Source organism: Gambusia affinis, linkage group LG14 (genome assembly GCF_019740435.1).
Source record: "Gambusia affinis linkage group LG14, SWU_Gaff_1.0, whole genome shotgun sequence".
Lineage (NCBI taxonomy): Eukaryota > Metazoa > Chordata > Actinopteri > Cyprinodontiformes > Poeciliidae > Gambusia > Gambusia affinis.
Window position 1 is genome coordinate 9,590,849 of NC_057881.1, and position 24,351 is coordinate 9,615,199.

At 40.0% G+C, this 24,351-nt stretch overlaps 1 protein-coding gene across 2 annotated transcripts; it reads right to left on the reverse strand.

Annotated features, from left to right (window-relative positions):
• Positions 1 to 2,494: 2,494 nt before the first annotated feature.
• On the reverse strand, positions 2,495 to 22,665 carry efna1a (ephrin-A1a). 2 transcript variants are annotated; one of them, XM_044137544.1, is made up of 5 exons: positions 22,320 to 22,665; positions 7,102 to 7,397; positions 6,051 to 6,116; positions 5,870 to 5,962; positions 2,495 to 4,846 (listed from the first exon to the last, which is right to left on the reverse strand). In XM_044137544.1, exons 1-5 carry the CDS (start codon positions 22,415 to 22,417, stop codon positions 4,737 to 4,739), a joined length of 663 nt encoding a protein of 220 aa, XP_043993479.1. In that variant the 5' UTR covers positions 22,418 to 22,665; the 3' UTR covers positions 2,495 to 4,736. The 2 variants fall into 2 exon arrangements, with proteins under 2 accessions (XP_043993479.1, XP_043993478.1); XM_044137543.1 differs by having other exon boundaries at positions 2,495 to 4,849.
• Positions 22,666 to 24,351: the final 1,686 nt, after the last annotated feature.

Below are 24,351 nucleotides of genomic sequence, written 5' to 3' on the forward strand. Positions count from 1 at the left end.
GGCGGTGGATAATTGCAGGATCCAGTCCAATGCAAAATATAACACCTTCTGGGCATCTAGCTGCGTGAAGGACATTTCTCAGGAGGTTGACATGTCATTGTCCAAGATAGACAGATTTCCCCACAATGTGCAATTGCTTAAGGCAGTCACACACACACACACAAAAAATCAAAAGTAACATCAAGTCTCATTCAGATATAATAGAGTTTAGTTCATTTTTCCACAGTGTTTTCCTATAATAGCTTCTTTGTTTATGAACGGGGCCACAGATTTTTTGGCATCTGTTTTTGTACATTCTTATTTCCATAAATAGTTACTTAAAAAGATGGAAAGAGTGAGCTTTCTTTCTGTCAACAATTCCCAAACCCTTTCAAAAAAAAAAAAAAAAAAAAGTCACGCTCCTTCATTTTAAACGACATAGCGTTTCGTCTTGTATGTCTGTACATTGCACATGTTCTCAGCCTGACAGCCTTCTAACATTTACTGCGGCGTAAAAAGATTTCACACTTGCTGTCCACATTCACACAGGTCAGTATTCTGAAGAATGCGTAAATAAAACGAACGGCTCCCTCCTGATGATCGTCCACTGAACCGCGCCTCCTCCAGGGCTCGGTTAAGAGGGCCTGTCCGACTGTCACAATTTATGAGCACCTCTTTGAAAACACGGGGGAGTTGTTAAACTGTGGCACCGGAGTTTTTTTTTTTTTTTTTTTTTTTTGGTCCTGCAGCTGGTTTTACTGTCATGGCCGTAAAGCTCCCCTGGGAATGGGAGGAGAACAATGACTTGTCATGTAGCTCAGAAAATAAAATAAAAGAAAAAAACCCGGAGACGCAGAGGTGTGAGTGTGCGGAGAGAGTAAATGCAGGGAGATCACATCTGTGCCTTTGCAGGTCATAGTAAACACGCTTGAATCTCCATGTTTTGTCCCATTTCTGTAGCTTTCCCACTCTCAGCCAGCCTTCGCCTTGATCCTATTTGCCTCCTGACACCTCAGGTTGTTGGAGCCATTATCTCTTGAGATTGGCTCCTCTGGAAATCTTTCCGCTCTAATCAGAAGGAAGAATGGGTTTGGCTTCCTGAGAGCTTTTTAACCCAAAATCACATCGGTTCCAAAGAAACAGGGATTTTATTTCATTTAGGACGAAGTCGAGAAGTTTCAGTGTTGCTTCTTTTTCATGAATATTTACTCCCCGACCGATTAGGAGTCTAACCAAGGGCGATGTGCCATGGCTGGATGCTGATAAATATGTGCTCTACGTGGCGCAGTAATCCTGCACGGCCCAATTATACCAATGCCACGGAAGCGTGGTAATCCGTTTGCTCCTCGCCGTTTTGTAAAGTTATCGGAAAAGGTCGAGTGCTCCACTAACACTGCGAGAGGAGCTCAGCCAAGGAGAAAACGAAGTGTCAGTACTGCTTTCTCAGATTTGTTCCTGTGTTTTCAAGTGTTGCTCTTAGAGTCTAAAGCCATGTTCTTGGCAATAAGGAAGGCTGTGCTTTGAGATAAACGCTAAAGCTCGCATTACATCATTTCAGCCGGTTCTCCTGCACAGATGGAAGATATAACTTCAGTCAGAGCAGTTCCCACACACTTGGTCGCTCTCCTTTTTGCACCTTGCTGTAATTAATTGATCGCACCAACACTTTGACCCCTCTGGTCTTTCTGTCACGAGTGTTTTAAAGCTAGTCTTGCAGCAGTTATATTGATATGTTGTCCCCATCCGCTCCGCATGCACAGCTGTGCCTCACTTATTTCTCTGACCGTGAAATGTGTTTAACTTATTCAATTTGAATGTGCCATATCTATTTTATGCATTAGACCACATGTGTAAAGCACAAGGCCAAATATGGCCCGCTGTAGCTTTTTATGTGGCCCTCTAGATTCCAAATTATATTAATAAGTCCTTCCAGTTTTTCACAAATCTGCAAAATTCCCACAAAATCAACAAATCTCCACATTGTTTTCTGATTTTACCGCAAATTTTCTCAAAATTGGTAAAAAAAAAGTTTAAGTGACTGCTGCCTCAGCCTTACTTGATGTCAAGTGATAGTCTGTGATCAATTCAGGAAGTAACAAAAAATCACATTTACCCTTAATTGGTTTTATCAGTATATTCTGGTATAACCAGCCCTTTAAGAACATTCAGATTTTTGATGTGCCCAAAATGAAAATTAGTTTGACACCCGTGCATTATAAATACTTTTTCAGTTGGTGTTATTTTCTAATGTCAAACTAAATTTTGGATTTATGTTAGCTGGTAGCCACAATGAGCTAATTTCCTTTTTGTGACATGATTTAAATATTAAATATTCTAATATAATGAAACCCACTTGGATTAAGTAACAGTCTGAGAATCAAAAGTTTTAGGCATTTGTTTCTTGACAGTTTTTGTACTTTTAAAATAATAACTATAAATGCATTCATTCATTTAAAATATCCCTGCAACAGTATTGCTTTGACAGCCACAGATAAACACAAGAAAGCTGGTCTGATTTTCCAAAAATATCTTTTTTTTTTATTTCACATGAAAAATTTTCACATTTATCAAACAGGTTTTTTTTTTTATATAATCTATATTTATATACACATATGGACATATTATACACTTCTCTTACTTACACATGTACAAAATTAGGCAACGAGAGTTCAGGTAAAAAAAGAAGAAGAGAAAGATGGTAGTCATACACTGTTGTGCTTTGTCGTTTCCGGTCATTTGAAGATGAGCTTAGCAACTCCGTTTGATGCTGTGTCCTGTTCTGCTGCGAACTGGTGACAATTTATTTATTTTTTTTTAATGGGAGAGATCAAAAACTAAACACAAAGAAAGATTTACAACCAGCCCTTCATGTCAGAGTTTAACCGTTACAGTGGCTTCACCCAGCTAACGGAGAAGACCAGCCTCTCCTCGATACACGTCATGATCTCAGTGTTTTCGCTATTTGCGGAACATTTTGTCTCGACACTCTTTCAAATCAAAACTCCCCACAGCTCAAGTACATTCTCCTATTTTCAGTTCAACACGCACACGCACATATACATTCCCTTTCACACAAATACCGCGCCCCCGGCACTCATCGCCATCAGTAAACATTTAGTGAGCACAAGGTATGTACAGTAAAACTTCTGAGCTGCAAAAAATGTCATAAATTATCTTCACAGAATGTACACGTAAAAGGATGTAGTGTGTGTTCACACAGCATCAGGTGGCGGTGTGTGTCAGTGTTCGAACTACAGCGGCTTCCGAAAAGCTTACACACACACTCCTGTTAAAATGACAGTAAGATTGAAAACATTTTCCACATACAATCTGAAATTTGTCTTGCACAATTCAAGTGAAACTATGACTATTTTTGAGACTAAAAAGAAAAAAAGTCAGCTACAAAATAATGGATTTTAAAATTTCAGGATTTTCTTGACATTTGCATCTCTTAGACAAAGTTATAGTTTACAGAGGTTTACAAAACAAGATATCAACTAAGAGCATTTTATATGCACTATGTAACAGCAACAGCAGACACCAATCATTTGAGAGAGTATGGAAATGCAGGAACATTACAAAATATTTAAATTTCACCAAAATGAATAAAACAAAGCAGACATAACCTGATCAGAAAAGGATGCAACAACACTGAAAGAGTTGTTGGCTTACACGGGTGACAAAAAAAACCATCCAGAAGCTTTTGAAAAAATGTGTTTTAGTCTAAGAACAACTCAACTTAAGCTTTTGTGGCACGATGGTTCCAAAAACCTTTAGGTGTTTGGAACGTAACATGGCTTTAGATTAGTAGATAACCAAGCTTCACAGAAAATCTGGACAGGCCACCTGAAGAGGGCAAAGAAATGTCCTCACAATATGATAGATTTGAGGAATCCTTCAACATAGAGCGGGTAAATATTACCAAATAAATTTGATTAAATGCTGAAATTGAATTAAAAGGCGCCTCGTTTCAGAATATGCTCAAATTTGCAGCCAACCTTATTATTTTCCTGCTGATTGTTTTGTTTTTCAGTTGAATTGCGCAAGCTAAATGGCACATGTTCCACAGAAAAAGATCTGGAAAGCTATTCATTTTAAAAGCTCATCATTGTAACCAGTGTGTGAAGCCTTCTAAAAGTCGCTGCATGTGAGTTTGTTAGTGCTACAGTGTGTAAGCACATGGTCCACAAAGCAATGGTGGTGATGAGAACAGCTCCCGTGTGTATGAATGCTACATTTAGAGAAAAGTAATCACGTGAGACATCAACAGCACTCTGTAACAATAACACGACAAATCAGTACACAATATTCAAAGGTGGAATAGTGTACAAGTTAGAAAGAGGGCTGATCTTTGGCTCGAGTTCAGATATCCAAATCCTAGATGGTCGAGTTAGTGTTTGTGATCTTGGTTGTTTTTCATCCATGTTGATATCTTCTTCGTCTTCATAGTTTTAGAAGGAATGTGTCCTGCAAAATTTTTGCTGCACAGCCCTCCAGACAAATACAACTCACATAGGGCTAGGCTTTCCAAAAAAAATAAAAAATAAAATAAAATACTGTGATCTTTTGGAAAATAAGACAAAGCACAAAAACTTTGTCTCAAATGCTCAATGAGGGTCCATCTGTACTTTACAAGCTCTGAAAGTCTCTCCCAGCGGCCAGCATTGGGTAATATTTTTATTTTAAGTCTGTGGTTTCCAACCACACAGACTGTCTTCACTCTAGTCCCTGAAAAAAGTAAGTCTTTTTGCTTCCTTTCAGTGTAACAAAAGTAGTAAAGGGACTAGCAATGAGACGACTGAGAGCGACGTAGAGGCAGCTGCAGAGTGGACACTTTGGACATCTGGAAGGACTGCAACTGGGTCATCTGCTGGAAGGAGAACAAAGAACAGACATTAAGATTACACCCCAGTATCGTCCTCAAACTAAGCCTGAATTCCAATGCTTTTGAAAAGTTTTCAGAGTCCTTGAACTTTGTTACATTTTACCAAAGTTTCAATCTCAAAACTTCAATGCAATCTCCTGGGATTTTATGCGATAGACGAACATGGTGGGGTGCATCATTTTGAAGTGGAAGTAAAAAGATGTAAAGTTTTTCTAAATGTACTGGCAAAAAAAAGAAAAAAGTGTAGAGTCTGGAAAGTGTAGAGTGTATATGCATTTAGCCTCCTTTTATCTGATAACCAAAAATAACATCCAAACAATTACCTTAGAAGTCTAAATTTGCAAAGTTCACCTTTAGCTCATTTAATTTAATTTCATGCATAAACATTTCTGAGTTTTTTTTTTTTAGAGAACATTAGTAAACAAACAGCATCATGAAGACCAAGGAACACCACAGAAAGGTTAGAGAAAAGGTCTAGATGAAGTTTAAAGCAGGATTAAGTTGTAAAATCTTCCTAGTTTTCAACATCACCCAGAATGTCATCAAAATTATCACCCAAAAATGACAAGAATGTGGCAAAACTGCAGCTGAGAGGTTCATGATAACTCTGAAGGAGGAGCTGTAGAGGAAGCAAGTTCAGGTGGGAGAATCTATTAGTTGCATTAACACTCTACAAGTCTTTAGGAAAGAGTAGCAAGAGGAAAGCCATAAAAAGTCCCACTGACATCATTTTTACAATCTGGTATGTTGTTGGCAGCATCATGCTGTGAGAATACTGTTTTTCCTGCAGGAACACAAGAGCTAGCCAGAGTTCAGAGTGGACTAGCTTCTGTTTCTTCTTCCATAAAAACCATTTGCAGAGGTTCGCTTCCCAGCAGGATGCCACACTTTTCAGATTTTTGTACACAGAAAGTGTAGAAAATTAACTAAATGTGTAAAAACTTCAAGTGTTGTGGATACATATATATTTTTAAAAACTGCATCTCACAGGACTGGTGAGCGTACCTGCAGGTCTGTTGGAAGGGTTGTGAACACCACCCCCTGCTCCAACTCCACCCCCGCCTGTACCTTTGTTGGCGACTCTGGCCTCCTGGGAGCCTAAGTAAGAAACAGAAACACAATTAGATCTCCTGCTTTGGTCTCTCCCCAGCTATTCTCCTTTCATCAAAGATGGTGGTGAACTCACCATCAGCTGCAATGACATCCACCCGCAGCTTGAGACACTCTTTGCCGTGGTGGTGCAAAGGTTTGGCTGCAGAGAAGGCAAGATGGGGAAACAACGACACAGGCATTAACATCCAGACTAATGCACTTATCCTCCTTTAATCCACCTTCATGCTCGCAAGCGTGCAAACATGCACACACACGTTTAAATTCTTGGCAACAAAGCCTTAGGAGGCCATCTGCGACCGGGCAAAGTGAGTTTCGTCCCGCCGTTCCTCTAATTACAACCATAGTAAGGGTGACAAAATTGCACGAGCTCTGTGCACGGTCTAGCAGGACAAACATGGCACATGCTATGCCAACAGCCTGCACACGATAAGCTTCAAAGAGCTGAACACTACGCTCCAGCTGGTGCATGGAGATTGTTGTAGTCACGCTTTCTTATCAGGCCGAGATTTCAGCTCGAGAATAATTACATTAACTTTAATTTCACCCTCTTTCGGGGCCACCCTGAGATTAGAGTTTGTGTTAACCTTTTAAGATAAGGATTTTAATGTCTCCTTAGGCTGACATTACAACTATTTACAATATGAACTAGAGCACCTTAGAATAATTTATAATCTGTTTTTACAATGCCTTACAGAGAGCAAACTTAAAATATTTTTGCGATATTTAATTTGAACTTGATCAGTTAAGGTCAGGTTTCCTAATCAAACTTACAAATCTGAAACTTTTAGATGGTAAGTCAAGTACTGGAAATGGTCATTTTTTTCAGATTGTATTTTATTTACATATTTTTATTTTTTAATTTTAAAACTTTTCAAACATATCCAGACACAGAAAGTTTAAATCAAATTCCATGGTTTTAAAAACTGACAACATTTTGAACTTCTGAAGCTTTGTGCTATTTGGCCAACATGTCAAATAGTGACATGGCATTCAGGGGACTCAAAGAAAAATCAAACATTTCCACTACATTGTTGCTGTAGATTAAAGACCTGCAGCTCATACCTGAAGTCAAAACCTTATTTCTTCACAAAACAAGACAAATTCAAAACCATAACAGCACTTACAGATATAATAGTAGCTTTCTCCCTGACGAAACTCCTTCCCAAACGTGAATGGAGTAAAACGCTGAAACTTTTCGGAGAACTTCTCTGGAGCGTGAGGAGCAAATGGATGGCTGCACTCCCAGCGCATCTGATCGTATGACTGGGGCTTGCAGGACTCGTAATCTTCACGCTCCACCATGTACAGCACATACCGCTCTGCGTCCACCTGCGGCACCTCGCCCAGAGGGTAGTGAGGGCAAACAATGTCCAGGTAGTCATTGAGCTTCACCTCCACGGCATAGTCGTCCCGTTGAAACCTGCAGAGGGGGAGAGGAAAGGGTGAGGAACGTTACGCCAGTGGTAGGAGACTGATAACCATAGTTATAGCTCAGGAGGGGTGATAAATGTAAGCCTCAAAACCTGTGATTATATATTGATCGGATGAACGTCAAATGTACGACAGGGAAATCAGAGGAAAGACTGAGCGGCCTACAAATGAGAGACGGAGAGTGGGACAAAGAGGGGATGAGTATGAGTATGTTCAGGTGGAATTAAAAGGGAAAACAGGGAGAAATGGCAATCTGCTGAGAACCTGCGCATAAATATGGATGATTGTGAGGTAGCTGCTGAGCTCTGCTGGGCTAGGAGCTGGCACAGAGTGGGCATCGATCCCGCGTCCCCCAGGAGTTGAATGATGTTTACAAAGAAACATTAGCAGTCAGTTAGCCCGTCAAGACAAGAGATGAGTATCGACAGCAGCAAGGCTACACACAAACACCTCAGGGACGGAGCATCAGAATGCATAATGGGGAAATGCGCTTAAACAGACAAAAATAACTTTATCCAAACCACTTATTCTCCAAATAACAGTTAAAATGTAATGTTTAAACTTTCAAAAGTCATTTTTTATTTATTTATTTTTATTTTTCCCCCTTTCTATAATTTACCATGTATTAATTTTGTTATACAGTAAAGGTACAATGAAGTCAATGCCAGCATGAGCATGTTAATGCTGCAAGAACATGGTAAAGCCAAACAAAAGTTAATTATAACATTTCAGATTTGTTGAATATGCCAAACAAATCAATTACCCTGATCCCAGGAGTGATCAGGGCAATTGATCACAGCTGGGTTAAGCATACATGTTCATTTAACAAATTAAAATAGATAAAAGTATGCAGTGTAAGTTGTAATATAGGAACTTAAGCTACAAACAAACCAGGTATTCACTGCTTAATTAATTACATGCAACTTAAATTATAAAAATCTATAAAAAACAAACATGTTTGTACAGAGTATTTAATTGCCTCCCAGTCATGCTTTTTAATGAACAACATGGTTACAGCTGCAATCAATGCCTTTGCTAGTGTTATAAATGTATGCAATTTTTCAGACTTAAAATTACCCAAAAGCAATGGCTTCCCAATATCTTACCAGTTAAAGATAGTAATTATGCAATCTGAAGTGCCAGAAAAGCTTAGATAGCAGTTAAGTCAAGATGTCCAGTTCCAGCTAGCATAACTATTAGCATGCTAACGGCACAATTAGCTTCCAAACATTTTTATCTGCAGCTAAGAATAGTGACTTTTAGAATATTTTTTAAATACCCAAGCACAATAAACATTCTCTTTTTCATAAACTTTGTCAGATCTGAATAAAAAGTTAAATATTTCTCATCCAGTGTTGTGGGTGTGATGCAGTTGATGCTTGAGAGTGAATCCAGTAAAATTTTAAAAATACTAATGGTTAAAACTTTGTTTTGAGTCATAATATGCATTTTAAGAGACATGCAGAGAGAATACGTAATCAAGACAAGAGTTAGATCATGCTGTTCATCACAGATTCATTCTCAGCAATCCTGCTGCTGATTATGCAACACAAAATTAGGAATCCTCAAAGAACATCTAAGGCATGAAACCACACAAGTAGAGCTCAGTACTTTCCCCTCTTTAAATAGGATATGATATAATCAGTTAACATACAGAACACGATTGAGACACACTAAGCTGTATGGGGAATAGAAACATATGTTTTAACCCATTCATTAGCCAAGTTGAACGAACACGCAACATGGTGATAGGCTTTAACTGTCTTCCATCACATTCCCTCTCATTACAAACACAGAGACAGTCAGACTGTCTCTCTCCCCTCCATGAATCCCTCCCCTCAGTCCTCCACCCTCTTTACGATAGACTTAATCAACCCCTTTTTTTCCTAGCAGAAAACGATGGATTTTAGCCTGCTGCACTCTGGAAAAATACAGAAAAGTCAAGCAGGGTACAAGAGTTTAACTCCAATATATCTCAACCATCTATGATTCTCCCTCCTGAGTTCATCCTTCATAGATATGAGTTTATCTCCAGGGAATTGCCACCAAAGGTATTTCACTTTAGTCTCCTGGCTGAGTGAGTACTCCAAGGGGGGCTCACAGCTAAAGCTCTCTGTTCTCTGTTGACGCCATTTATCACCAGGCAGGAGCAGTAGCTGGCCGCTCGTAACACACTGTCGCACACACTTTACACTAATTCCCATCTATCAACAACCTAAAGCTGTAGCTACCTACTATTTACACCCACCAAACCCACACAGAGCTACTTTTCCTCCCCTGGTAGATTACCACTCCAGCCCCCATGAAATGTGGATCAGTTTACCGTCTCTTACTGTTCTGAGGTATCAAGGGAATCCCGAAGGAGGGATGGGATTTGACAGACCTAAATATTTTAACAGCTTTCAAGCACAGTATAGAGTTCTGTTGCTTTTGCGATGAGTTGGGTTTGGATTGGGCTTTCGAAAGCTGAAAAAACAGACAACCAACTGTTAGATCAATATATGTGCGAATCATAATCCACTTCTTTAGGTGCAGCTTTCTAGCAACAATTTGAACCCCCTTCTGGTTTAAGGCATAGATACAACAAGGTGTCTGAAACATTCCTGAAATGTTTTGGTTAATATTAAGATGACAGCATCAAGCAATTCCTGCAGATTGTTTTGGCTGCACATATCTGATGCAAATCTCCTGTTTCACCTCATCCCAGAGGATTCCTGGTGCATTCCTGATTAGGCAACTAAGGAAACTGGAGAACCATTAACTCAGTAAACCACACATAGTGTGCTATCCTGCAGGAAGTAGTCATCAGAAAACAGAAACACTGAGGTCATCCTCAGGTAAAAGGTGGAGTTTACAGGTGTTGGTGTATTTTAGTAAATCAGAATATGCATTCTGTCAGATTAAAAGTACCTTTTGAAAATTACGACAGACTTATCACATATTTTTGCATTCAAAATGTTTTATTTATTTGATCTAGCATTCTCACTTTAAGGAATTAAACGTGGTTTTAATTATGTTTAAGCAGAAAATTATAAGCAGTCTCGCAACATCCTTTTGTTTGTAAATAATCCATATTACGTTTCTCTTAGTGAATTGAGTTGCTGAAAAATAACTTTTCAATCTAATTTATTGAAATACACCAGTAAATGGTGTACAGTTGTAGTTAAAACATCCCCCATGTTTACATCACCAGCAGACTGAATTGTCAGTCCAATATAGGATGATTTATCAGACAAGGCAAATTCTTTCAACCACTTATTGTTAACTTTAGTGCACATAGGCAGATCATAGCTTCGGTTTATCAATTTTCATTGCATGTGCTTCAAGATTCAACTTTGCATTCAGAGATGATATTCTGCATAAGTGGCCATTTGAGCTACTGCTGCTTTTCTATCGTCTCATTCTAATCAGCCCCATTCTCCTCTGACTCCTGAGATCAACCATTTTCTCCACAAAACTGCATCTCACTAGATATACTCTCTTTTTGAACTATTCTTTGTAAATCAGAACATTACAGTCACTGAAACACTCAGTCCAACTCATCTTGCATCAACAACCCATTCAAAGTCACTTTAATCCCCTTCTTTCCTCTTTCCGAAGCTCAGTCTAAAGTTCAGCGAGTTGGCTTCAAGTACCACCTATTAAAGTGGCTGGTGAATGAATGCAGGGTCAAGCTTTCAAGAGCTTGGAAGAAAAAAATGAGAGCTAGCTATCTTCTCCACAAATCTTACAAGCTATGACTTCTCAAAAGCCTTCAGGGAGCTAAGCTGAAGTATATATTTCTCTGTGAATTCTGCCTTTTCTCATAAAAACCTTTTGGATGCAACAAGTAGCATTTGGCGGGGTTTTAGTGACAGGCTCCATATGTGTGACTAACGATCAAAGTACTCAGGCCCATGCACAGGCACCAGTCGCTCATTAGTCAGCGAGGTTGTTTGTTGCCATAGGTCTTCCTGATACCCCCTGGTAACAGGATAGACGTTATGGCTCCAAGCTCTAGGCCCCCCGACTCCCCATTCCCCCTGAATCAGTTTACCAATCTCCGCCTGACTGCATTCCCTCGCTGCTGATGGCCAGATAAACCCCCCATTTGAATACAAGGCTTCTTTAGTACAGTTCTGAAACTTCCAGCAAACTGTGCTGATAACAGTGTGCGACAGCCAACTTGTGGAGAGGAAGAATAATAATTATCATTTTGCCACGGTCCAAAAAGCTCAGCGCTTATCTCCCGCTTGCCTGACGCATTTTTTTTTTTTTTTTTACCAGATCGGCACGAAAGTGTTTTTTTTCCCCCTGCTGTTACTTTCAATTGCAGCTGAATCGATAACACAGTCAAACAAGCGAGGTATGTATGCATTATCCATGACAGAGCTATCACCCCCCACCAAACTATCTGCTTACACCTTGATTACCAACTGGTTGCAGTATGGTTGCGATGTGTTCATCAAAAGAGGGTCGAAGGGGGGCGCAATTAAAAACACAAAAAGAGGTATTAAAGTCACCCTGGAGGGGGTAATTATGCCTTTCTGCTCCCCACTTCCCACCCATTTAGGGTGAGAGTCTGAGCGGGGGAGACGGGAGACATGAATAGGAGTGGGCGAGGCGGGTCAAAGGGCTCCGGTTGGGAATGGCTTTTGAAGTTCCCCCATCAGTAAGTGTTTCTGTTTCGTGCTTTATCAATGCAGCCGTTTCATACAGCATCTCTATTGACGTTTCAGACAGGAGCGGCTCACTTAGCGGAGAGAACGGTGTCTGAATGCACACCAGGGGAGACTGGCTAATGCCTTTTATTAATGGCAAACAGTTTTAATTATCCCACTGCCTTTTGTTCCCGTCCAGCGCCTCGGCATTGAAACGTTCCACATCATCAGCTTAATTAACTGATTGGAGTAACTCCCTTCAAAGAAAGCCTTTGCTCCTGTGTTTAGAAGTTAAGCCAACAATGTCAAAGCCCGCCACCTTTACTCTCCAACGCCCCGACAAATCTTTCTTTCACACCCAACGTGGCTGTCCTTAGTTATTTTCCTCTTCCAGACTTTTTCTTTCAGTTTGTAAATGGGATGTATTGATTTATTCATATTTCTTAAGCCAGGATGCTTCCTATTAATCACGTCAGTGCTTCTGTAAATGTCACAGCGTGGAAGAGTGGCTGTTTCCCCTCTTTTCAGATGATTTGTGGAACTGAGGCATGCGGCGAGTATTGTTTGCATGCGTGTCTGTCTTGGCCTGATACATTTAAGTGTGTGATTGTTTATGTCTGAGAAGGCGTGTGTGTGTGTGTGTGAGAGTTGTTTTTTTTTTGCCTCACTCCAGCTCTGAGGAATCTGGGAGTGCGTTTCGGCCGCGATAAGGTGGAGGATGAATGTCAATAAGGAACAGCTATGATAGCTCAGAGAGAGAATGTCAAGTGGTCTAGATTTTGGTGAAAAATCCACTACAGACCATAACCGGCCTCTCTTCCTCCTCACATGCTAAGGAATCCTTGATTTATTGGAGAGTTCTTTGGGAGCAGAAGTCCAATCGCTCTTCTTTAATCTCCCAGGTCTGCCTTTTTCCTTTCTACTCAACCTCTATCCCCTCCTTTTATCCATCCATCACCCTCCCATCTCTTTGCTCTACCACCCTCTGGAATGCCGGACCTCTGAGGTGAGGAGGCCACGATGTGGATCAAAGGTTGGCCAGTTGTTGAATCAGCACCTGAGGATCTTAAACATATCAAGTTGTAAAGAAAGACTCCACAACTGCCTTTTGTCTTAACAAGACAACATTAAACTATCATGCCCTGGGCTGTGTTTTGTATAGGTTATGTCTCCTGGTAATTTCCCTCAACAAAGCCAGGGATGAGTGAACCAAAATGTGTGGGACCATCTAATCGGCTCATCCAGGCCTGGATTATTGGGTGGAGCAGAGTCTTTGCTGCAGCCCATTCATCAGCGCCAGACTCTGTTTAATACTGGGGCTTAGAATGGACAGCGAGGCCCAAATCAGGGACAAAGTAATGTGTGAGACAGGCAGGCTGGAGCTTTTTTTCCCCCTACTTCTATTGTCCTCACATCAAAAGCAGGCACTACTCCTGTCCGCAACAGTTTCGGAGTTCAAAGAAAACATTACTGGTAATTTAGGTGTTGCAAAACACCGATTGAAAAGTGAAAACAGAGCAATGAAAAATGGACACGGGGGAGCAGTTTGCTTCAAGATATTCCAATCAGAACCACATGTTACCTAATAAGACGGTTAAGCCTTAAAATCCGACAGTTCAGTGTTTCAGCTCGAATTCCTCTTGTAACTTTTGTCTATCCATTCATCCATCACCGCCGGCCGTCCCCTCCCACACTCTGTCCGTCTTTCATCACTCAATAAGCAAACCAGATCCTCGTGTCAACCCTGTCCTTCCCCCCCTCACCTCAAACTCACTGAGCCAATCACAACCTGTCCTGGTGGTATTCCAAATATGCGGCTCTCTCTGGTCCGCCATTTGCAGTGTGAAGAGAGTTTGTGCCAAGCCTAAATGTCCAGTGAGCTCGCTCGACTCTCCCCTCTTAACATAATATTCCATCTTTTCACTCTTTGTGGGCCAGTGTGACTTTTTGTCATCAGTCTCAATCTGCTTCCCCCTGCCTGCCACTCAACCTTTGTCTCCTGACTGCATCATTGGTCACCCCAGCTGCATTTGTGGATGAACAGGCCAAGCTGCGTTTGGCACCCAGCAAAATGACAAAGCTCGGAAGAGACTGACTTCTTCTCTGGTACCGAAGCAGCTCAGATAAATGCACATGCTCTTTCCAACTGTCTCAAACTAGTCCCAGAACCATTTGTACTTCATATAAAGGCCATAGCAGAAAGGTCAGCATTGACATCACATCTCTCAGGAGCCAAATGGCTATACAACCAAATTGCTAGATTGATGTCTACAATTTAAATCTTTTTCTTTTTCCTTTACGTTTTCGCCTTTCAAAGCAGCTTCAAACCTTTATTAGAAAAGGACCAATCAAACCATTACTGGCCTTCAAAGTTTGACCTGCAGACTCTGATTTGTGTAAATGTTTATTTAATGGGGCAAATAAATGCTAGACAGGATCCTGAATAGAGGGTGTAATTTGGAATCGACCAGAAGAAAATGAAGATATCACTTTTTTATTCCCATTGATGCACAAACGCACATTAATTTTCACTAAACTCAAAACATGCAGTTCTTTCACCCCTTTGCCATTTTGTTGCGTTGTAGTTTATGTGTTACAGACAGACAATACATGAATTTGCCCAGGGCCTCGTTTTGTACCTGCTTTCACAACAGGTGATTTAAAGTGTTTCTCTAAACCCTAGCCATTATGTGCTGCAAATAAATGTGGTTATAAATTGGTTTTACCAGCAGGAGGTTGTTCAGAGTTGCTTTAGATGGATGGAGGACAGGACTTAGAAGTGTTTAATGGCTCCATGAGCATCCAAAGCAATATAAATAAAAGCATAGTGTATTGCATGTGTAAATCTTAATTATAGGTGAGATTTGACCTTCTTATAACCATCTCAATAATTCCTGAGAATTGGTATCAGTCTGATTTGTTGGTTTTGAACCAAAAACTTTAGGTAAAAGATTACTTTCCCACAGGACATTTGGTACCAAAAATAGATAATTTCATATGCTCTTACAATTGAGAGACATATTGAAGAGTCTTGTATTGATATATGATAGACTAAATCTACCATAAAAAACTAGATTTATGCTCTTATAATCTATAATGTATGTTTCTACGTTTAGAGGCCTTCTCCAACATCTAGCCAATTATTTACAATAAACACAATACTTTAAAATGAATAAATGCAAAGCATAATGAATATGTTGGTGCGGAAATGGAGGTGCAAAATGGCAAAGTGGTGAATTCACTCAGATTAGAAATAAACTGATATGAAAGTATTAAGCATATTTGTGTGATGTGATTAGTACAAAATGAGGCAAATTGACCAAGAGCTCAACATGTTATTTGTCAATGTGTTTACAGGTGTTTATAAGTAGGAGTTTTTAGCTTTGATATATGTAGTGATTTGGTGGAAAACAAATTTTTTGCCCATATTTAACCAATAAAATACCAACAAAATAGATAATTTCAGTGATGCTTTTATGAATTTTAGGGGACTATCTTACAAAATTGTCAGATCTTATTTCAGCTGTGGTAACAAAACTCATCTGCAGTGATTAATCTCTTATAGGATTAAAAATAAGGCAGGGCTTAAGTTACACAACAGCCTGTAGTTACCCAACAAGAAAAAACACAATGCTGATGATATCCAACTTTTTTTTTTGGCAAATTGCTCCTCATTGAAACTGAATCATGATAAAGAATTACAGCTGTAACTGAGAGTTTTCTTCCTTCGTTACTCTTGTAAATCACTGAAGAGAGGTTAAGAAAAAGGGGAAGTCTGGTGCACAGATAAGGAAGAGTAATCAAGATGGGAAAGTGGGCGATTAAACAATCTGAGGGGCTAATGGGGGGTAAGACTGGATCAGAGGTGAACCCAGAGCAAGATATATTCGGGCAATTCATCCTGGTTGAAAATATAAAACAATTAATGTTCTGCTAATCATAATATTCTCACCCTTCAAACATTTCCCACATAAAAGCCTGGGAAGTTTAATCAACTCCTGCATTCAGACTTCTCAACGTTGCGTGTGTTGCTGTGTGAGAAATGTATTGTTTATTGTGCAGACAGGATACGAAGTTTTCCCGGGAAAACATGTTAACAGGATGCTCAGCACTACGGAGGAGACAGCGTGCAGACTTTGGCGGTGGCGACCCGACAGCTCGCCTGCAGGAAGTGTAAAGAACTTTGGCCTCATTCATTATATGGCGCAGTCAATAAAACATGTCCCTCCTACCTGTGAGACTACGAGAAAGAGTTGAAATGGGATAGGGAAGAACAACACAAGACGTGATTACTGTCCATTTGACCATTTCGCTGAGCATTTTCTCCAGATTGAATTTACCAGACAGATTACAATGCCAGATTAAGAGCAGAAGGAGGGGGAGAGAGGGCAGACAAAGATGGATCGACTTAGGAATTTTCTGAAGAGAATGCTGACCAGCAAAGGGGGAAGGGTGAGGGGCCGGATCAGAAACTTAAGTGGAAAACCTGGATGCTTTTTTTTTTTTTTCCAGGGAAGTGACTCTGTGTCAAGTTACTCGGAATTCAAAACTTCATCTTTCTTTGCCAAATGGGAAAACCCAGTTTTATCTGTGATCTCTGAGTCCCACATGTGAATACCGATATAGAAGCAGAACCAAGGCTCAACATTATTACTATATTCATGGGATTTCTTGTTCCAAATCTTCAGAATAACCTACATATAGACAGGGAGGTAAAAGAGAGGGAGAGTCTTAGAAAGAGACTCAAGTGGATTTTTGATAGATAGAAGAAGGAAGCTATAAGCTATAAGGGAAACGGCTGAGAGGGGAAAAAAGTGTGAAGGAAAAGGGCAAAGTACCTCAGTGCCAAGAACGATAAAAAAAATATATACATATATATACCACACCTCTTAGCGTGCTTCCCTCTTTCCCATTCCTTTCTCTGAGAACCAGAGTTGGAGGTGAGGAAATAATAGCCTGAAAAGGGACAGCTTGTAAAGTTGAGATAAAAGCTGGCAAAAAAGGAATGAAAAAACGCAAAAGAGAGAAGAGTGAGAGTTTCCCAGAGGCAGAGCACTGGCCTGAGTGGCAGAGTGGCATTCAGGGACCACCGGCGTGACAGAATGACTGACAGACTGATAGAGGCTGTGCCACTTCATCACACGGTGAACTCTGACCCGCGATCGGTCACACCAGTTACTATTCTCTTTCTGTGGCCCACTGTGAAGACCATTCCCCCCAATTTGTATGGGGCGCATCACAAAACAGCCACATTGACTGGTTAAATAGCAGGAAAATCCTTCATACCAGAAATAACTGCACACATTGAATCCGGGCATGGGGTGAGTGAGATGCACAGGGTTTAATTATCTCACCTACAAATCCCACCGTTTTACATACTGCAGCATTTACAGAAGAGTATAAAACAAAGAACCATAATATAATAGCTTTAAAAAACAAAACAAACAAAAAAACAGGAAAAAAGCAAATAATTGTACTTCTGCAAAAAAAAAAAAAAAAAGTAAATGCAAATTACAACTTGAAACAGCTTTCAAGTTTGGCAATTGCACAGAAAAATATATCGTCTTTCCTGTCTGCTGTGTACAGAGAAATTTAAGTGTAACATGCTGATATCAGCTGGCCACATTTCACTGCATCCTCTATGAATTAAATTTGTCTGTCTACTAAATGAGGGAGAAGCGTAGATGCCTTCTCTCAGCCATCTGACTGGCCGTACACATTGAGAAGTTGAGGGGTGTCACTGTTTAATTTTATGCTCTGTAATGTCAGAGGAAATAAGGAAACATTTCTTTGAATCATTAAAGTTGCAAGAGAGAGCTGGACTTTTAGAGGGTAACAGGAAGGTTGAATGAAATACTGAAAAATTATCTCAATTTCATTTTCAGAGATTTTCATCCATGTCTGGCATGGAGCATGTCAGATTTGGAAATGTTAGCAGCCTTTTGTAAATGTTCTGGGAGACAACTGTAGTTAGCTTCACTAACTGCATTGTTCATCAGCATAAGATGCTAAAGGCAGTGTAAAAAGAAAAATCTGTAATTCATGCTTTAAAATGTGGCACACAGTGTGGCATCACCTCTGCTTCAACCATAAATGATTGATGCCGCCTCAGGCTAAGGTGAGTAAAAACTTATTTTGTAGTTCTTATATCGTCCAATCACAATATCGCTCCTGAATTGGAGAAAATAGTTGGCAGCGATACTGGCAATGAGATTCAGATTAGAGCATCTCAAATGTTTTGTTTTTATCTGACAGTTGTCAGGAAGTACAGGAAACATTCAGAATCGGAGCTAATTAACTTAAAATGCAGGGTTTAATGCGAAAAGTGTATGAGTCCATAAGTGAGTAAATAAACAGTCAAAAAAAAAAGTTGCAGAGCCAAGCTGAGAAAGAAACCGTGCCAAATAGGATGAAGGGGAAAGCGGTAGAGAGAAGAGCCGACAGGTACAAAGCAGAAAAGGAAAAGAAGGGGAGTGAGGTTCATGGTCTTCTCATGCTCTGCCAGCAGCAAAAAGACGGGAAAAAGTGGAAAAAGGAAGGTGTGAAAAAGGAAATTATGGCCTCAGATTTGGAGTTCCAGGGTTTAGAGTGCTCCTGGGAGGATGTTAACCTTCACAACCGCGTGGCACATGTGTGTGCACGGTCGGGTTAATGTGTAGAGAACATGAGTCACGGTGTGAGTAAGCTCCTGCACGAAGACACTCCCTTTCACAAAAAAACAATTTGGTATTGGAAGGGAGAACCTGTGCTCCTTTTTCTGGGAATGAAAGCTGATTAAGCTGTGGCTAATCTGAAACAAAAGTTGGAAAACACACCACAAGTGTTGAAATGCAAACAGATTTCGGTCACGCTGAAACAAAGTAGTCATTAAAAGTTCAAGCAGGCTCGACCTTGGAAGTCAGCAGGCCCCAAGGCGCGATGGCACTGCCGGGAAAGAAGTGGATATGCACGAGTGTGTGCTGCTGAACAAACAAGCTGTGAAAAAGGAAATGAGCCTGGGCCGCGTGGACCGAAGTCATCAATTTCAGATCGATTTGATTAACGACAGCTTTTTTATGGTGGGAGAGCACCACAAGGGAGAAATGATGGACGTCAACACATTGGATCAAGTGGTGGGTCACAGGGGAGGCAGTGTGGAGATTAAGAGATGAAAATCTACTGAATGAAACAAATTCAGAAACTCTGCTTAAGATAAGAGAAAGAGAGCGAGACCGAGTCATTTGGAGAAAAACAGCAAGTGCAAACAAGACGGATTACCAGTTTGTACGCAGGAACCGCAACTGTTGTTGCACAGCAGGGGCACGCCAACATTAAAATAAAACCCCTCTCCATCTGGGACTTTGACTTTCCTCTCATTTACAGAGAAAAGCTTTGCTGCTGTAATTTCTGGACTTTCTGAGAACATGACATGATGCAGTTTAATCCCTCCTGGGGAGAAAGTTGGTTGTGGGAGAACTTTTGGTGTTTGCAGAGAGAGAGAGAGGATGATTGATTTAGACGCCATTGGTGTGATTGAGTGATTGTCTGCCAGGAATCTCTGTTTGCACTTGCCTTCTCATGTGCGTCGCTATGTGTGTCTCTGTGTGCAGAACTTTGCTTGTGGTTTCTTGAACCTGACCTTCTTCTGGCCGTTTCACCCCAGACATCATCAACTATGATTCTAATTGACCCCCCTCGCTTATTCCAAACGGCCGGCCCCTAACCTCGACGATTTGAGCTCCAATTTCTTCTCCCTGAACAATCCATCTCTCTCCCACGTAGTGTGACCTACTGGGCAGGCTTCATGTTACCTCCTCTGTCTCTGTCTCTGTCGTGCAGCATTATTGCTCGTCCTGCCACCTGAAACATAAACGCCCTCCTTTCTCCCTGACGGCCCGCGCAGAACGCAGCGTGAAAGACGTCTCCTGATTTAGGAGATGCAGTAACCTCACGACTCCACGCAGTGGTTAGGGCTCTGTGTTAGATGGGGAGGATATTGCAACAGATATTTCAACACACTGCTGTGAGTCAAGCCTGTAAAAATACTGGAAAAGTTTATGAGCTGAAAGGATGTTAGCCCATGAATGAAAAAAATGTGTGAAACAGATGCTTTTTGTTGCATTTGCCTTAAGGATGCCATCCAGTGGTGTACTTCTCATTCAAATATAAACATAAAGGGGAAATAAAACACATCTGGCTGATTAAATATGCATTATCCACAGCAAAAATACTACGTTTTTAAAAGGCAAATTAAAGAAGAAAAAAAAAAAGCTAGATCTGCTTTGACACCACAAGAGGAACAACACCCCATTTCATATCCATTAAGTTTTGCACCATGCTCTTAAGCCATCGGTTTAGCGTTTAGTTGTTTTTTTTTCCTGGATTTATTTCCAATGTTTTTGGACGATCAATTGGCCAATCCTGATTTTGACCAGTTCCGACTAGAACACATGCAATAGATTAGCTGCACGTTCTTTAACTAGAACAATTAGAAAACTGACCAATTTTCCTGTTTATGCATCTTAATATGCACAGCTAACTCCAGTACAATTAAAGTATATGCTCTTTACTGCCTTCAAAGACTGAAAAAGGAGGGAGTTCTTAGTTTTGAATTTTTTTAGAGATAAGAGGAAACAGAAATGTTTAGTATTTAAATTGAAACTTAACTGTTTCATACAATTAAGAGAAATTTGGCTAATTGTGGCCCAGTGACTAATCAAAAGTCACAGAAACACTCAAAACCTGAACTTTGTTTGGAAGATTGTGCTTAAACCAGGGTTAGACTCTGATGGCCACCAAAACTAAAAAAAAAACCTGAAAAACATCAAAGATCCTCCTTAACTTTAGAACAAGTCTAGCCAGTTCTGTGGCACTGAAAGCAGTCTGACCTCACAGTACTTATTTAAGCTTAACAACTTTCCCCTTTCTAACTGCTGGAAGATGTTTTTTTTTCTTACTTCTTCCCCCTGGTGTTGCCAAGAATGGCTATGATTGCATTGGTTTGACAAATGCATTCATTGGAAGGCATACTGGAGGGACTGAGTCAATTATAAACTATTAGGAGGAAGAAGTGACTGATGCAGAAAAAATACTGGAGCTTAAAAAGCAGAGGGCATCAATCAGGCCATTTTGGTTTCATTTAATGACTAAAATCAAAATTGTTGCTGAAGATTCTTCATTCTCATATCTATTTTCAGTCAGCCTAGCGGCTACGTCCATGTGCGATATTTAGAAAGGCACCAAACATTTGGCAAGAGATTGAATTGGATAATTTCCCTTCATCAGTGGCACAAATACTGAAAATCCACATTTTCTTTCTACTCCTTGCAGCACATTCCTCGTTTTTATTGTTACTTAGTTGTTATTGGGGGAGGAAATAACTAAATTGGTACAAACTGGAATGTCAGAAAAAGCCAGGAATCAGAATCAAGCAGAACAAGCCTGAAATCTATGCATCATTCTCTCAAATAGCTGAAATATTTTGCCCCAACTTTGCAGAAGAGTAGTAAACATAAGGAGAAGTTGATCAAAAACAAACAATCAAAAAAAATAAAAATAAAATAAAATCACAAAAATACATGCACACAAAATAACCAATAAGTTACTTTATGCCTTTTGTGATGTCATAAGCGGTGCGGTTTATGGAAACGTGTCTGATCGGATAGATTTTATCTTGATTTACAACAAATTACAAGCGCAAACATGAAAGCCGAACTTTCTATGTTGTTGAATGGGTGAAAAACTATAGCGAGTGACTTTAGCGAAAAGTCCGGATAATGGCTTTAAATCCCCTCTGCTTTTATTAAATCCCTCCATTTAACTCAGCTTTATATCCATCTAGTAGCAGGAAATGTTTAACAACTTCGCTTTCAGGTTAAAAAGATAAATACACAAATAATTCTGCACCACATGTGCACCCAGATTGGAAAAACAAAACAACAAGAAGGAAAAAAAACCCGGATTAAATGAGAACAGGTTGAGCCATGACCTACAGATAAACAACCTTATAATAATAACAAGGCACGAAGGAGAGTGCCGTAAAGTGGGGGAAAGAGGGAGGGAGGAGAAACACTCCCAACTGTCTGGCATTATCATGTCAACAGCAGCCAGTTGCCTCCATCCCAAACTCATCAAAACAACAACCACAGGAGGCTTGCTGCAATTATTTATGCATCCACTTGAACACTGATCGTGAAGGACTGCTAACTAACAACTAAAGATGAAAACTTCTCGTTTTCTTCACTTTTGAGCATGCATCTGATGTGAGGGATGAAATAAGAGGAGACGTTTACTTTGGGTTGGTGCTGTTCCAGTAGACGCTGTGCCGCTCCGCCGAGGCAAACCAGGCGCAGAAGCTCGCAACGAAGCCCGCAATCCAAATTAAATCCATGCTGGAGAGAAGAGTCGGAGGCGCGCAGAGACTCGCAGAAGTAAGCTAACTGATTGTGCAAAAACTAAAAAGCAAAAAGGGAAAAAAGCAGACTACCACTGACAACAAAGTGCACGCCGCGCACCTCGAGGCTGCACGCTCAAAAATTATAAACGATTTCTGCAAATCTGAGAGAAGAGTCGCAAAGAAGTGGAAAAGAACTCTGAGTGAACAAGTGAACTCAGCAAAGCTGTAGTGAATGAGAGGGTGAGCTGCGTGGAGGCTGATTTTGTGAAACACCCAGTGCTGGAGGACACGCCCTCCGTGGGGCAGGGGACCAATCAGAGACCTGTCCGAGAAATGGTGCGCTTTGAGGCTTTGAGCTAGCAGTGGAGGAGGATATCTGGTCAAATACACATAATTATAGAATTTGGACATCGGTTTTTTATTATAATATTAACCCTTAAAGTTGGGTTCTTCAAAAGCTTTTATGGTTTATTATGATTTATATTACTATGGATGTGTAAAATGGAGTTCTGACATCTTAACTTAATTTACCCCAGTTTAAATATAAGGTAAATGTTATCTGCAATCACCATAATTAAATTTAACCTGTTTTTTTCCCCTGTTTTTAATCAATTTTTTTTTTCTGTTCTTGCAAATGTATTCATACAGCTTGGACTTGTCCACATCAGACAACTGCAAGTCCTCCTTTTTATTAGGATCGTATGTGACAGATCAGAATGAAAAAGTCAATTAATAACTTAATTATTTTCAGTTGCAGCAACTTAGTACTTTTCAGAAGTTAGTAAACAGAGTTTACCTGTATGTAAATTATGCTAGAGGACAAAAGAAAATAAACAGCAGCATGAAGACCAAAAAGCCACAGCAGACATATTAATGAGAAATTTGTGGAGACGTTTAAAGCAAGGATAGGTCATAGAAAAATATCCCAAACTTTGAATATTTGGAGGAAGCATCATGCTGCGGGGATGATTTTCTTCAGCAGAAACAGGAAAGCAGGTCAGAGAACAGGGGAGCTAAATAAGGAAGAAAACAGACTGACAAAGACAAATGGACTCAAATTTCAGGCCTAGTAGCACAAAACTTTGAAATGAACTATAGAAATAAATTTGATTGATTGATTGATTGATTCCATAGTTCCCCCAGTTCATTCATTCTCTGTTTAGCTTTGCTGCTGTGTCACATAGAGCTCTTATTGGGGTTGTCTCACTTTTTCTGCTTGAGGTTTCTTTCTGTAAAAAGTTACAATTTCCTCTCCACTGTCTGCACATGCTTGTTCAGGAGAAGAGATGGATGCAAAGCAAGGGTGTAACTTTGTGTTGTAAGTTGGTGGGGACGAGGAGGAGCGGAGGGCGCTGATGCACCCATAGTTACTGGAAGGGCTTTTCTTTTTTAGTGCTAAGAATAATGCAAAAAACCTACATGTGAATGTCTTACAGTCTTATTCTACAAATTAGGTTCAATGTAATTTATCCCTATTGAGCCCAAAATTGTACTCAGGTAAGAGTAGGATTACTCCAGCATTTTTTTATTCAAGTAAAAGTAAAAGGCAGACATCCAACAGCTACTTGGATGTCTGCCTTTTACTTTCCTGGCAAGAAATGAAGCAAGTACAAACTGATCATAACAACTGAGATAACATTTAAAAATGATGTAATCAGACAGAAAAAATATATTAGGTTATATGCAAATTCTGGTGTTTTGAAGACTAACATAACAGTAGAGTCACAACAAAAAATAACATAATTACAAAGTCACACATTTAGGGAAAAAAATTACTTTTTCTTTTTTTTTTTTTCTTTTAAATAAAACTTATGAAACCAGTGATTACCGGTTCTAATTTTACTGATGTGCAACACATTGAAGCTTTTGTTTACATCCACTTTAATGATGAAGTTTCTTCTGTAGAGAAACTTTATCAGAACCTGTTT